Source organism: Dendronephthya gigantea, unplaced genomic scaffold (assembly GCF_004324835.1).
Source record: "Dendronephthya gigantea isolate DGI-Jeju-01 unplaced genomic scaffold, DenGig_1.0 000097F, whole genome shotgun sequence".
NCBI lineage: Eukaryota > Metazoa > Cnidaria > Anthozoa > Malacalcyonacea > Nephtheidae > Dendronephthya > Dendronephthya gigantea.
Genome location: NW_021163107.1, coordinates 457,640 through 473,715, shown reverse-complemented (window position 1 = coordinate 473,715; position 16,076 = coordinate 457,640). Strand labels below are relative to the sequence as shown.

Below are 16,076 nucleotides of genomic sequence, written 5' to 3'. Positions count from 1 at the left end.
CGATCAAAACAGTTGAGAGAAGACGACGTATTTCCTTATAATGCTGCTGTCTTTTGTTGATCTAGCTACTGGATTACTCGGGTTCCTGCTTCGTTGTTATTAGTGAAAATTCTACTGCACGATCCAGACTGTACGATTTATGTATTTTTGGAAAACATATCTCTGTCTTTAGCCGGAATGTCTTTCATGACATTGCTTTTGCTAAACATTGAAAGGTATCTATGTATTGTTCATCCCTTTTTTCATCGTAACAAGGTGACGAAGCTCAAACTCTTTATCATAGCAACAGCGTTGTGGAGTTGTGCCATAGCATCAACGTTATGTCGTTTATTTCTCAACCAAATTGGACGAATACTGACCAGTGTTGTCATCTTGATATCGTTTGTTTCGTTCATTTTTATTTATGCGTCAATTTTTCGAACAAGTCAAACAGGAAGACGTGTGTCTGAACGAAGTAACACAGAACACAAAGACAGGAACACAGCACAAGATTTGAGACTAGCAAAATCTTGTGCCATTGTTGTTGGTTGCACATTTTTATGTGTAATTCCGTTTGCAGTGACAATTCTTTAGCACCTTTCACTTTCTAACGCTCTCCTTGGCGTATTGGAGTTGTACTTTGGGGCTTTCCTCGTCTACCCTCAACTCGCTTATCTTCTTTTGGAGGAATCCTGTTTTGAGGACTGAAGCAAAAGTACTTTTAAGGTTGGCTAACATCAAAGCAATTCGGAATACGTCTGTTGTGAGCGGCGAGACAACCCATAATCGAAGGTTACATAAAAAACCACTAGAGTTAAGTAATGCTAATAAAAAGATGGCAAATGAATTTCATAATTATCCTACGCATCTCAACTTTTAATGTAGAGAGGTAACAACAGCGTTATTTGTCTATTTGGATATAACTATATTAATATTCAAGGCTAGCTGGATATCAAAACTACCACATTACCATGCAATGGATTTTAAGCTTGTTTCAGACAAGAATTTTTCATGTGCCAAACCTAATGTTAAAATCAAAGCTAAAGGCTTTGTTTAAGTTCATTTGCATTCGTTTCGGCAAATGAGAAATTCAACGTCTCAAAAACGGGCATTACTACCCTATAATCCGCAACTTCATCAGAGCAAAATATATATCCTATGAGGTGTTTTAGGAATATCTAGACATTTTGTGAAGCCAGTGCAAAAATTATCATCGTATAATTATGTATCCTAAACGTAGCTATAGTTACTACAAGTTTGGCTGAAACATTAGAGAACTGACAGGTTGCATGGAATTGAAGCTATCAATTAACGTATTTAGTCGTTTTTAAATAAATTATTGATATCGTGCATGGGCCAGTGATCTGGCGAGTTTAGATTGACTAAATGAACAGCATGCAATTAAACAAAATGGCGTTAGTTCAACATCTGCTTGAGTCGTCATTTTTGTTGACAACGTATAGTTTTTGGTGATTGGTCATTAATATTATTTTAGTGTCATCATAAAAAAAATATATGGATGGGCCGGGTTTTTCACTGAGAACTATATAAAACACTCGTAGAACTCATACGCCACTACATCCGGGGTACAGTGCGCCTATTTTTCGTATGTCTCGTTTAGGAGTCAGACATAACGAGTTTCGAAAATTTCCCCGCCATTTTTATCGCTGTTATATTGAAAATAAAAACGGTCTTTGGTTCGTATATAAAACTGACGAAATTAACGTTGAGGCTTGCTCTACTTTAGTTTTTAGGCTATAATTCAAAAATATTTGCTTATATAATGGTCTTTTGCGGCGTATTTACTTGTCGTCTGTGTGTGTTTTTGTCACTGTTCAATAAACAGAACATTTCACGGTTTTTATGTTCTCGTGTTCTCATGCCCGAACATAAAATGAATTTCTATATATACTCGCTACCGTGAAATATCCTATATAACATCATGTACGTACATACTACATAAATTATTTCGATCTAATAATAGACTGGTTGGACGATGTTCTAGTTTGCATCAGTCTGGTCTAATTTTAATCGGGTTTAAAGCAATCTTAATTAATGCCACCGGAAATTAAAAGTTTTTCATTTTTCATGGGCATCCAGTTAATATCAGACCAGTGAAGGTAGGATACAGCAAACATTTTACGTAAAGGTTGGAATTCGAACTATCTACTGATCATTCATATATTAACGTGACTTTAAAACAGTTTTATTTATTGTTTCTTGCCTCGTTCTTGATAGACATATATTAGTGTAATTTCAGATCATAATCAAAAGCTTTTAAAGTTCAATCTTTCCAATTCTTATTGATTTAGACGTATACTGACTGCTAATTTTGAATATTAAGCGCCTTAAATTGCCAATTTGAGCCGTCTTAACTTCTGAAATATAAATGTGTCATATTTTTTTGAATGAAGGTGATTCATATCTGCCCTGCCACACGCAAAGGCCTGCCTATGCCCTACGATGCCAGAAAACTTGAATACATCTTCTGTAACCAGGAAGTTTGTGATTCAGTTCAAATATTTCTAGTATATATCAGATACTTTCACCCAAATACCATGGGTAACCAAACATCTTTCGTCCGTAAACTATTATTAATGCATCCCCCCCCCCTCGGCTTATTAAACCGACTCTCAACGTCTAGACCTCTCGTTCAAATGCCTATGTTTTTTTTATCCCTTTGTAATCCACGATATCAAGGCATGCGTCATGCACCTCCCACCTTTATCCCCTGCCATTATAATGGATGCTTAGAGCGGAGTGCCTAATTTTTACCCGTGTGTTAATTTTTCAAAATAAAATAATATAATTTCAAAACATCCATGAAAATGAAACGTAGCTTCTGTTCCTCTCAAGGTTGGCGGCACTGGTGCACTTAGCACGCGCCCATGCATGTCAATAGGGAGCTTTAGCAGTGACTACGAGTACGACTACGAGTACGAGATTCGTCATTCTCGTGCGTTGTTTGCTTACGCCATCAGTCAAAACTCGTAGTCGCCGGGCATTTGAGTACGAGTTTTTTGATAAACTTCGTACTCGAAAGCCCAACGACTACGAGTTTTGGCTGATGGCGTAAGCAAACAACGCGCGAGAATGACGAATCTCGTACTCGTAGTCGTACTCGTAGTCACTGCTAAAGCTCGCTATTAGCTCGTGACAATTTCGACTTACAATTATTTCTTCATAGAATGCGTGGACCGAATTAAAATATTAATTTTTGTCATTCGTGCTCAATTTTACGACACGAATAGGTGACGTGTAGGTCATCATAGTCACAAGTGCATGACACATGTGTACATACGTGTTAAGTGCGTCAGGGATTATTCTATTGTGCAATAATTTGAACCAATTTATGCAGGGCACAAATATAAACAACATTAATGATTTTGTGCTGTGATAAATACTATAGCATCAAATGTGGTATAACAACTGCCTAAATAGACAAAACAATTCTCGACGTTTCGACCTGTGGGCATTCGTCAGAGTAACTCTGAGTAAATCTCCTGACGAAGGCCCTCCGGTCGAAACGTCCAGAAGTGTTTTGTTTATTTAGGCAGTTGTTATACCACATTTGATGCTATAGTATTTTATCACAGCACAAAATGTTGTTTATATTTGTGCCCTGCATAAATTGGTTCAGATTATTGCACAATAGAATAATCCCTGACTCTGCCTGTTGTTTGAAGGCGCTGCCACGCTGCTCCTTGGTTATAATGTGATGAAATACTAGCTATATTTTCCTGAAAGTTTCAAATTGACCAAGACTGGCAAGAGGAGGCATATACATACAGCAATAATGCCTCCTTTACATATTATTCAGCAAAATAGGCGTATATTATTTCGCTACAGTTTCATGTTCTGCATGAGCGTAATGTCAGTCTGAGCAGTGCAGTCAGAGGCTTTTCGACACAGTGACAAAATATTTTATTTTCACAATTCATATTTTCTACATTTCTTGGACTTTTGTTCCGTGCAGTCATAAAGTCTTCTTGTAGAATGATCCCTAATGTGGTTAGGTTCAAACTAATACTATATATATAGTAAAAAGCAAAAATTAAATTTGCTTATTATTGTACGGTAACTATTATTGTATACGTGTATTCGCGCCAGAATTTTCCATCCTGTAATATGTTGAGAGGAGATATTTTTACCTATAAAATTATCACTACTTCGAGAAATATTTCGCAGAATTCTGCTCATGCACTCCAGGGCTATATACGTATAAAAGTCGTATTCAAAAGTCGCGCCGTATTCAAAACATAAAACATTCAAAACATAAAACCTTTTCGCGGTGCCGCTCAAAGTTTATCTACATATTAGCTTAATTCTTTGGATTAGTTAGTGAACTAAGTTGAGTAAGTTCTTAACCGGTTCTCAAAATATAATGCGCCAAATAAATGCCGCTATCAACAATGTTCAACGCCATTATACAACGCTGTCTACGCATGAAGTGAATACAAAAGCAGCTTTGATTCAAACGTCATTTTTCTCTAGACGTTACCCCAAGAAATCTTTACATTATAACACAGTTTTTAGATTATATAGTGCATATGATCATACTTTTTAATTGCGTTTGGGGTTTGCAAAACGTTTTCAAGCCTGGTATAGTGTTCCATGATAAGAAACCATTTGAGGTTTTCAAGCAGACTGCCGTTGCGTAACATAGAAAATCGATGAGGATCCTGTTTATATCAACAGCCACACGCGACTGTTAAATTGCTAAAAACTATTTGAACACATTTTGAGTTGCTCAATGTATTTCAGATCATGAATTTTAGTGTAATAGCTAGTTTGTATAGTTTATAAAACGAATTTTCGCTCGTTAAAGGTCAAGAAGTTTAAAGCCTTTGCAGGCTCTTGCATTATAAATACCGCAAGCTATGGATGAACGCACCAAACCAATTTGGAAATTCACTCACACCAGAAGACGGGAAGCAAATGATAACGGCGAACTACTGCATATATTTAGTACGAATGACACGATCGAATCACTATAGAGAATTAAAGCGTATACAATATACATTTACGGTATATAAACAAGGCCTCAACGCATAGTCGGCCGCATACCCTGGGAATGAGGTTGGGAATCTCAATGTATATACTGAAGAATTAAATAAAGTCAATGAAAACGCATATGAGCATTTCGTATCTGTAGTATATAGATATTCCGGTCTCTCGGTTCACTAAAATGAACCTTAGCTTGAAAACTGGTTTGCCAAAGACTCGGCTTCGTTGCTTGTTTGAACGTTAAAAATTATCACGGTTATACCGGCCGCAGAAACAAAGTATTACTTTAAGGTTAACAAGAAGGCATACTGCAAACCGCTAACGGCAAATTTAAAGGTAAACGAATTCAGGTAACTCTCCTTGACCTCTACACTATAAGGGAATAAATAATTTATAATTTGGTCTGATGATAACCGAGCTATATCTTTTAATAGATAACTGCTCTATTCAGACTTTGCCGTTTGCCGCAATCTAATAATCTAATAAGGGTATCTATTAGTGTTCATTTTGCGGTCAACCTCTTTAACCACCTTATAACACTATTTCTGTGGCCAAATGCACAACAGATTTTAGCCTTTGTGTTCTTATTCAGTCGTAATTTCGATTACAGAACATTTCAAGAAAGAAAAATCACTTTATACTCGATGTACAATGCTTTATTTTCACAAATTGTACATACTTCTATAGTGCACTTTCATCCCTTCAATGCTAGCTAATTTTATTAGCGTTAATTCGTTCGTTTCTTATTTATTGTCTTGTAATATCATTACTGCTTGCTCTAGCAAGATTGCTTTTGGTGCATATTAATCCAGGTCTCAGGACTATTTTGAAACAGATATATAGTTGTATTCGAAACTTATCAGTTGTGTAAGTCTCAGATGTGAATAAATTACGAGCGAATGATACTGACTTTTATTCGCTATTTGGCTTCATTCATTAACTTATTTATCTTTGGCTTTTTTAACACTTTTGTGTGAGATATCTTGGAGTTTGTTGATATGATTGTTCCTCATTCCCGTCTCCGACTCGCTTGTGTCCACTTTAAAAACTAAATCAAGTTTATATGAGAATTTGTTTGACAAATCTCGAACATTATTGTCAAATTTTATCCGCTTCAAGTCGTGACAAAATTCATCAGATGCACTTCGCTTCATTCCATCGCGAAAACTTAAATTAAGTTCATCTTCATCTTCATCTGAATCACATTCATCCTCAGTCCAGCACGATTCATTTAATTCACAGTTAATGTCGTCCTTCGATAAAGTCTTGTCGGAGTAATCACAATTTTCTTCCAAGCAGTCCTTTTGAGCGACGAGAATATCGATCATCTTTGTTGATATATGTAAATATTAAACCCGATTTCTTTGTACACCAATGTGCATCAAACAATTGTACTTTATATGATGTCAGTTATCAGGTATAAAATGCATATACACCGAGTCCTTTCCGCTGCGGTTTGCACAGATACACTAAATCTTATTATTTTTGTTATCCCATGATGCCAGGCCTTGCGTACATCGCCAATTGTGACCACGTTTCATGTTTATCAAGTGGCGATGCAGGTCAACACAAAGACTCTTTAAAGTATTGTTATTGAAATTGAAAGAAAAAGGCCTAAATTTATTTCAAATGTTAGAGCGAATCCACGACAACGTATCCGTGCTCTGTTCGCAGCGGCCTTTTGATTGGATAATGCCAGCCATAATCACAGCTGCCGTCTTCTGGTGATAATGTGTTTAGATTACTTAGCAACGGAAGTCAACACGGAAGCGTTTGCATGCCCGTGAAATTAATAATTTTGTTCCGGGCTTAGGATTTAAATGAATCTTCGTGTAAATCTTCACAGACGAAAATACATACCGCGATGTGTTGACATAAAAGTTCCGTAAAATATCTTAATATTTCTATAATTATAATATTATTGTTGCCACATGAAGTGTGTGTTTATGTATTCCTATGGTTACCGATTATCAACTGAATATATGTTTCAATAACAAATGCCAAGGAGACACAAGGACTATGAGGAGGCAGAGAAACAAAAGAAATTAAAATAATCTTTTGGGAATATTAGCATATTTATATCACGTCTTCTACATAAGAAAATAAAGAAATGCCTCAGTAATAGTTGCAATTATATTTAATTAAAAAAAAATGGCGCCATAATTCTGGTTATGCTAAATTCACAAACAGGAAACTTGTCTTTATAATACTCTATCTATAGATGAGACGTAAAAAATTGTAAGAATGAATTGCGAAGCTGAGGCCTAGAGACAGTCAGACAGACAGTTTAGAATACAATATATCTATATTAACTACAGTATATGTATATAAATTACCAGTGTATATCAATTACGAACGAATATAACCCGGGGTGAACGGTGACGTTTATAATTGAAAGATATATCCCCAGATAAGCTAAGCATATTAGACAACACGTAATCTCGTCGGGTCGTGAGACGTGAGGCACAACACGAAAATAAACGCTAGTTAGGCAACTCAGCTTTGCAATATAGTGCCCCCACTATCTGCAAACAAATGGTTTTGCCATTCATACATACATTCGTATAATACATACATACATCACTTTATTTATTTATCCTACTTAGTGCAAACAAAGTTTCGCTGGGCTTGCAATGCCAATGTGTTGCCACTTTGTGCAAACGATCGGCGAATGTTACAAGAGCTCGCTATCTTTGACCCTTTCACTAAACCGCACAACCTGTCAGAAACAATGTTCTGTTTTGAACACGGCAAGGTAGAAATTACAGGTAGCGGTTGCGAACTCAACTTAAATATTTCACTATGCGCCTGTACTCAAGGAATGCACTCACTCACGCTCATGTGACCCAGAAATTGTATTATTGTTGATCGAGAAAAACAACTCCTCTAAATCAAGGAAAGATTTAAGGTAAACCTTCACAATCAGGTTCTCAAAAACACCCACTCAAGTGCGGCAAAAGTGCGAGCTTTCAAAACACGCACAACGATGGAGGATTGTTGTTGTGGGATTGAGGAAAGATTATCGCCTATCAGGAAAGTTACAGCATATTCAATAAATTCAATTAATTTTTTTTGTCAACTTGCTTTGTATTGCATAATATTGTAATCACAAATTCTTCGTTTCCCGCGAAAAAATACACAAACTTTGATAATCGTTTCCCAAAAGCTCATTAGACCGGAGTCAGCGAACTTCGTAGAAACAAATTCATAACAAATTCATAACCTTCTGCGATCACTTTATGAGTTTGCTAATGCATCAATATGACGTGTTTATCGCACTGTCTGCACACATTCCAGCCTGCGAACAGGCGCATATTGCTCGCAGGCGAAACATATTGCTCGCAGGCGAAACACACTTTGTACATACAGTCCACTGGTACAATCAGTGCGGCCGACTTGGCGCATGCTCAGTGATACGAAACCGGCCGTCGTAGTTAATTTTTTTGTACGTATAACAGTAGGTGGAGGCCGCCCTTAACATCGAAATCGGCCAGTTTGACGCGTAACATGTTTGTGCCTAATGTCCCGCCTTGAATCCTCGTCAGTGATTGGTGACAAAAAAGCACATCGCCAGCAATAAACATCAGTGGCCAATAAACGATTGCCACATATGAGAGTCAGCCATCAAGGGCCTTGTGTGACAATATGTGCAAATTTTTTAAACAAGTCTGCTTGAATCTAATTAAACTTTCCCCTCCTGGTTTCGATGTGGTAATTATTAAAACGTGGGGGCGGGGGACAATTATATGCATCAGGCCGATTTGACTGGACCGCTGAATTGGTATTTAGCAGTTGGTGAAAACGTCACGCTCATAATGTTGTCATGTTCTTCTGCGGTCCTAACGAGTCCTCAATCCCGATAATGTTCTAAGCAATCGATTTTTATTATTGATTTTTAACTGATTTCTTGGTATCTATTATTTATTTTCATGGAAATTGTCACATATTTGTGCGCGAGAAAGATCGGGTATTCGTATTAACGTTTTTCTGGCTAGGCCCCACTTAGAAGAACCTCGACTCATCCGTGCTATGAATAAAAAATTTTATTGATCAGTTATATCTAATAGAAACGACTAATCCCCTTTTTCAATGGCTAAATAATGGTCGGCATAAGAATTTTATCTTCGCCTGAAAACTAATATTGAGGTTATGTTTCTCACTCTTCAAATTTTTTTCGCATTCGTTAAATAATAAATTGTGTTGGATCAACTAAACACTTCAACTGTGTGACCTCAACTGTAGCTGGACCATCAAGCGGAAAGTAATCTTTGTCTTGCCCAGTCTCCTCACGAGCGTGATATATCGCATCTTGGACAGCGAACAAACAGGAAGATGACATACACTGAGGTGGTTCACCAGTAGCTTTAAACCACAAATAAAGCCAAGAGCATAATTGAATCGTAGAATTTATAAACTGATAATTAACATATACTAATGTGAGCGCATAAGAGAAAGTCACTGGCGCGACCTAATAATTATAGCGTGGGCTACGAATAAGAAAACTTGAGCCAATTTGCAATAAAATTGCATTTAAAATACTCCCTGAAATTGTATGCATATAAATCCTTCGCTTATCTCAAGCATGTTGTTTAGTTTTAAAAGTCGGAGGAGTGCGAGCTTATTAAGTTGTGTCCGACGTATTCTTTTGTAAATGCAGAGTGCAATAGCTTACACAATAGAAATCCGTCTGACAGAAGCAGAACTGAATACACGAGTAAACGCCACCCCACCCCCAATAGACCTTAGGCATAATGAAGTAATAAGCGTGACACCTGCAGGGAATTCTGGTCTTAGTAGTCACGGCGGGAAATTTTGAATTTTGAAATTTTGAATTTTGAAATAACCAGAATTCCCTGCAGGCATCACGGTTTGTTACGTCACTATGCATAAGGTGTATTATCATTCTAGTTACGCCACTGAATGAGGTAAATAAAATACTCCGCTTTTACTATTTTACAATTAACCTCTTTTGCTCGTAAATGCAATCTCATTTTAATGCACATAAACCAAAAATACTACAAAATATAACATGACACATGACATTGAATTTCTCAATAAAGAACTTACTTTTTGAGCCAAGAACACCAAGCGGGTTTGGGGCATCTTTAATAAAGTTCACCCGGAAATCTATTGGAATATCTTTTGAAAACGGGGGGTGGTAATCCTAAAATAAAAGTAGGTATTTTCAAGTCGAACACATAAACTTTATAGCAAACAAGTGTAGCTTGCCTCATTATACGCGCCATACTAATAAGGCATTTTTTTACCCATGCATTGAGAAGAAATACACACCCATGTTCCATTAGTAAGTTCCAGACCAGACAGAGGATCATATATTGCTTTCTCAGTCAACCAATAACCAAGACCCATGATGAATGCTCCTTCCACTTGTCCAATGTCAATTTCAGGATTCATGCTGCAAAAAAGAACACCACCTATCATTTCCTCGCACAAATAGTTAATAAATAGTCAATCTCTTTCCTCGCACACTATTATCCAATATTAGCCGAATTCATATCAGAGACGGGAAGCTTGTCAGATATGAATCTGGTCACAGACGAGTTTCTCGACCGAATTTTTCCGTCTAAAAAGACGGGTAAGTTGGACGGGAGTTCCGTCTGGACGAGAAACTAGCCTTAGGCCTAATTCAGACGTCGCATTTAGACGGAAAAATCAGACGAGTTTCTCAAATATCAACACGTACGGTCATGGGCGGAACAAGGCTGAATTATTTAAAAACCAAAATCATGGTCGTAATAATTACGACACCTTTTATTAACCCACACATCGTACGTATAAATTTATCTATCCCTATTTATATTCAGGTTTTTGCCATCAACTTTCCCGTCTAAGATTGAGTTTCCCGTCCCTAATATGAGTATAGCTAGTATTGTAAATCAAGATCTGTTGGTTTTATGTAGCTTTATACACAATTTTGTACTGTGCAAGTTAACGGAATCACTGCCTACAGCCTACTCAGAGTTGTAAAAGGAGTTCAACCTTCCTCCGGTAGGATTTAAGTTTTAAGTTTTGAAAACCTTCCTCAAAATGACGTTACCTCACTAAGTCAAGAGGCAACCAGCGTAAAGAAATATTTCACGTTTTGGTACGTGCATGTGATCAATTGGAGTGTTCAATTTTGAACCTTCCTCACAAACCTCATTCAAAGCAAACCTTCCTCCGGGTGGCACCCGCCTACTCGCAGCTTTTTTGCAACTCTGTGCCTACCTTTTTCCACAGTCAAACAAAATATCCGTTCTGAGTATTTCTGTCTCTCCAGTGAGCACATCAATCTCGGCCTCCGTACAAGTCGCAGCGAAAATGTTATAATTAAAAAACGGCTGAGGAGGCTTTGGTAACAACCTAAAAAGAAACCAATAGGTGAAGCCACGAACTGGGAGTGCAAAGATGGCGCTGTTCACATTTGCCTCGAACTATATTGAGATCAGTGACACACCCAGCCAATTAAGACACAGGCACCAGAGTATGAGAATTGCAAAATTCATCATTTAAAACAGTAATTTCTACAAGCACTACATGTAAATACATACATGTATTTTGCAGACAAATCAACACCCTCTTCATAACACTTGTCAATAATCTCAGGCCATGTGGCTTGTGGCATATCTTTTGCTACGGGTGATATTCTTTCCTTCAGCATATTGCAGCAATGTATGACCGCCTGCACAAACACAAGATACAGTTTTTAAATAAGTTAAACGTGAAATAATGATATCACCATGTATTTAAATTCCATATGGGATGCTCAGGATTTTGAAGGGCTCCCCATTCTTTTTCAACTGAGAATTAACTGTTTCAATGAATTTCAATATTTTTTCTGTTCGTCTTCAAAGTACCTTTATTTTTTGTTCAAATCAATAATTTCAAAGTTCAGCCAATAAAAAGTTTAAACAGGCTTAATAGTATATGCCGATATGTCGATAAGCGGATAATAAAATGCCCCTTAATTATAGATGTCCACTCCATTTCATACAAGGAATGTTTTGACCTTGATAAATGTTATCCTTCCAAGATTTCCTTTGATGAATTCTCGAAGCAACTTTTGATGGCCATGGTTTAGCCCCTCCCTTCCCCTCAAGACTAGGATTCTGGAAAAATACCCCTTCCATTGCCCCACACCACTGAAAAGCGGACCAAAGGCCTGTTTGGTTTTTAAATAACACTAGTACTTTACCTCCTACTCAAACTCAGACTAAAAGTCTAGTGTCAGACTAATGAGTTAAAGTTGTGTTGCCGTTACATCGTTTACACTAAGCTAGGCAAATGAAAACTCATCACACCTCACAGCATAATTCACTTGTTATACTTCCCCCAGTTCCTGCACCTGTGAACAAAAAAATGTATTTCAGGGGATAGTTCATAACACTGTTGACCTCTTTCAATAGCGGAATTCACTTATGAGCGACACGTTGGAATACTGACTTCCAGGTCAATATCAGTGAAAAGGCACTCAAGTTCTCCACGTAACACAAAATCAGTTTGGTAGTTCCAACTGCCACGATGTCACGATGTTTTTGTCCCTATATAATTGACTTCTGAGAAATCTACTGAGAAATGTGGAACTAAATGATTTCTCTGATCTCATGTTGGCTCTTGTTTAATGCTTTGGCCAAATGATTCATCATTGTTTCGGTAATAAAAGCCACTAGTATTAATGTCCCTGAAGAATCACAGGAACGCATTTTCATGAAGAAACGTGCAAGAATGTACAAATGATCCATTATTCCTTCCTCAATCAGTTGATAGGGAGGTTAAGATCTACTTCCACTACCAGTACCGATACAAAAATACATGACGTATTACTGTTTGGCAGCGTGGAAACTTTAAAGCGTTAAGATTGTGACTTCCGTAAGTAAATAAACACGGCGGAGTATAGCGGCTGTATTCACATCAAAAACTCTAATCACAATCCTTAAGTCTCAACAAACAAAGCAGAAACATTACACAACTAAAAACTAAATAATATTAGTAGAAAAAACTGCAGGAAATGACAATAATACAGTAAATACAATTCGGTACAGCCCCAAAACGGTACTCGCGACTTCCGGTGTTATCACATTTTGGACGATTGTTACGTCTGCGCATGCGCGTGACTGAATATTGGTATCGGTACTCGTAGCGGAAGTCGATCTTAACCTCCCTATTATGTTTGCGAGGTATTGGCCTCTATGCCCAATTTAGGGCATGTTTACATGGAGCTAGTTATCCTGGCTAGGCGAAGTAAAAAGCGCATCAAATCAAATTAAAAGTTGGTTTTTCCATATAAAAATAAGAAAATCTACTGAGAAATGTGGAACTAATTGACATACCATTTGGATTTAGAAAACTTGTTGCTGGTTTAATTGCGATCTTATCAACAGTCAGACCAAAGCCGAGTGTGTAAGCAGCGACTTGACAAACCTGCAGTTAGATAAAATTGAAGATATTTAAAAAAGAGGATCGCGGCTTTGCATCAGTAATTATCAGTATAAAAAAATCGAAATGGGAGAAATGGCTATAAGTAAATGAAATACACAGCATGCTTGTGGTTGCATGGATTGAATCACATAAAAAACAATCTATAACATGATGCTATTATTTATCGTGAAGGGAAAGCGGGCCTCCTATAAATGTTGTTTTAAAATGTCTTTCATATTATCTGCATGCTGAATAATTTGATACCTGAGTCATACATCTGTAGCTAAATTGCATTGGAACAAAGTTATGAGGGGAGGGAGGACTGGGGGCAGGCATAAAACAGACCACAAACACACTGCAAACACACAGCAAACAGAACTTGATATGATTTAGTTATGTTATCATACACCAACTGAAAGCCACCTCAATAGCGGGCGAGACTTCCTCGCTGATTTGGAACGCAAAAAATGCAAAAGAAAAGATAAAAGAATAGAATAAAAAAACATGGTTTATAAATTAAACAGATGCTATGAAGTTGTACGAAGTGTATAAATTACATTCGAGTATTCTATTAACAAGCAATACATATTCACATGGTATACCTTTGTGTCTATCCCTTGTCCTATTTCAACCCCTCCATGTGATATGGCTATAGTGCCATCTTTACGAAATATTGCGACATAAGCGGTAAACCGAACGCCTGGGTGATACCCAACGCCCCATCTCAGTGGCACTATGCTCATTCCTCGCTTACGCCAACGATTTTCCTTGAAAAAACAAGGTAAACAAAGATTACCAAGATTATCATTAAAAATTAAAAAATAACATAATAACATAATAAGACGAAAACACCGTCAGTATGTCTAAAAGCCACGTGACCGGTGAACCTGAATATACAATTCAGACGATAAACATGACATTCATATAGCCTGCAGGTACTGGCTGTATTACTTTATCGGTATTGGAGTTCACTGACTGGGACAGTCCCAGTCAGTGGGACGATGCGAAAGTGACGAAAATAAAGTGTAAACCAAACCTTGTTAAATGATTCAATAGCAGTTCTACGCTTGTCAAATTCACTTGATTTCTTCAAATCTGCAATTAAATTTCAACTGACTATAACGAATTTGAAGTGTATGGTTATTTTACTTCCACTAAAGTTGTACATCAGCGACGAATTACCGGGAAAAAATGATTCACACGTTGCAAAATACTTGGCTTTCTTCGATAAATAAATTGATATTAAATGATAATTGTCAAAATGAAAAGAAAGCAAGCACAAGCAATTCCCGGACTTTCTATTAGATTTGAAGTTTTTTAGACCGTTCAATAAATTTTTTACAGTCTCACCTTGCCATATTTCAGACATGTTGCAAAAAGGCAGATGTTGTTGATAGTAGGTTGTCTGAAAGAAAACAAATCGCCTTTCGTAACATGCAATAGCTGTGTATATATTCTAAAGGTTTTTAAAGGGCCTTAATTTCCAGTGGAATCATTTCCACTCAAAATTGAGATCCTTTAAAAAAACCTTTAGAAATTACCTACATCGAGTGAAGTGCCACAAAATCGTAATTGACCGTAACAAAAAAGATGGCGGCATGTACATTTTACCAGAATGCATTGCGGGCATTTAGAATGATTGACTGAAAAAAGATGGCAAGGAAAACACTTAATTACGTGAAATTTTAACACAGCGAAGAAAATAACTTCCTGTTTTATGCCTGTCCTTTACAAGACGTCAGTTCGCTTTTTTAAACGATTTCCGACCGCAATGCATTCTGGTAATATGTACATCCACCATCTTTTTTGTTATGATCAATTAATTTATCCTCAGTTGTGTACATATTGAATCTTTGTAAAAGACGTTTTAAAAAAAAGACAAACCTGTCCTTTCTGGTAGAAGTTGATTTCTCTTATCTCTTCTTGGCTCTTGTTTAATGCTTTGGCCAAGTGATTCATCATTGTTTCAGTAATGAAAGCCGCTGGTAATGTCCCTGAAAAATCGCAGGAACGCATTTTCGTGAAGAAACGCGCAAGAATGTACAAATATTCCACTAGTTCTTCCTCAATCAGTGGTAACGTGTGATCAGATGTTTACCAAAATCAAACGGCGATGCTATCAAATAAGTAAATGACTTGGATACAACTACTGGCAATTTAGTTACCCTCAATATGAGCATTATGTTTGCGAGGTATTCGCCTCTTGGCCCAATTTAAGACATGGAGCGAGTTATCCCGGCTAGGCAAGGGAAAAAACGCATTACATCAAAGGCTTAACCTGATTAGTCTTACATTATATGCAGTTTTTCACCTCGCCTAGCTGGGATAACTCGCTCTATGTAAACAGACCCAATTTAAACATGTCAGTGTCATCCAAATATGATAAGGATGCGTGGCAAAACGTACTACATTTTCAAACGTCAAACATGTGTTTTGAAGCAAACTTGAAGCCTTGAACGGTAGCAGCTGCAGCAGTAAACGAGTGATTTGTTCAGGTGTGTCACAATATGTCGTTAGCTATAATTATACAGATACCTGGTGAACGTGTATAGGAATTGGCTGCTGTGTTTGTCTTGCAAGGTACGCCTTGAAATTTCCAATTTTCACAATAATACGCTAAAGAAGAACAAAACAATAGAGCCAATTATTAAACGAGGTCGAGCAAAATATCG

General features: G+C 37.2%; 1 protein-coding gene across 1 annotated transcript in view; it reads right to left on the bottom strand.

The window, feature by feature from the left end:
* Positions 1 to 7,318: 7,318 nt before the first annotated feature.
* Positions 7,319 to 16,076, bottom strand: part of LOC114534120 (xanthine dehydrogenase/oxidase-like) — a 22,911-nt gene continuing 14,153 nt past the window's right edge. The window contains exons 17-28 of the mRNA XM_028555666.1: positions 15,940 to 16,020; positions 15,289 to 15,398; positions 14,755 to 14,809; positions 14,441 to 14,499; positions 14,007 to 14,171; positions 13,317 to 13,407; positions 12,288 to 12,331; positions 11,538 to 11,668; positions 11,215 to 11,349; positions 10,279 to 10,402; positions 10,054 to 10,150; positions 7,319 to 9,348 (exon numbers count right to left, since the gene is read on the bottom strand). Coding sequence (XP_028411467.1) covers positions 9,170 to 9,348; positions 10,054 to 10,150; positions 10,279 to 10,402; positions 11,215 to 11,349; positions 11,538 to 11,668; positions 12,288 to 12,331; positions 13,317 to 13,407; positions 14,007 to 14,171; positions 14,441 to 14,499; positions 14,755 to 14,809; positions 15,289 to 15,398; positions 15,940 to 16,020 — 1,271 coding nt within the window. The 3' untranslated portion in view covers positions 7,319 to 9,169. The remainder of the gene's footprint in view (positions 9,349 to 10,053; positions 10,151 to 10,278; positions 10,403 to 11,214; positions 11,350 to 11,537; positions 11,669 to 12,287; positions 12,332 to 13,316; positions 13,408 to 14,006; positions 14,172 to 14,440; positions 14,500 to 14,754; positions 14,810 to 15,288; positions 15,399 to 15,939; positions 16,021 to 16,076) is intronic.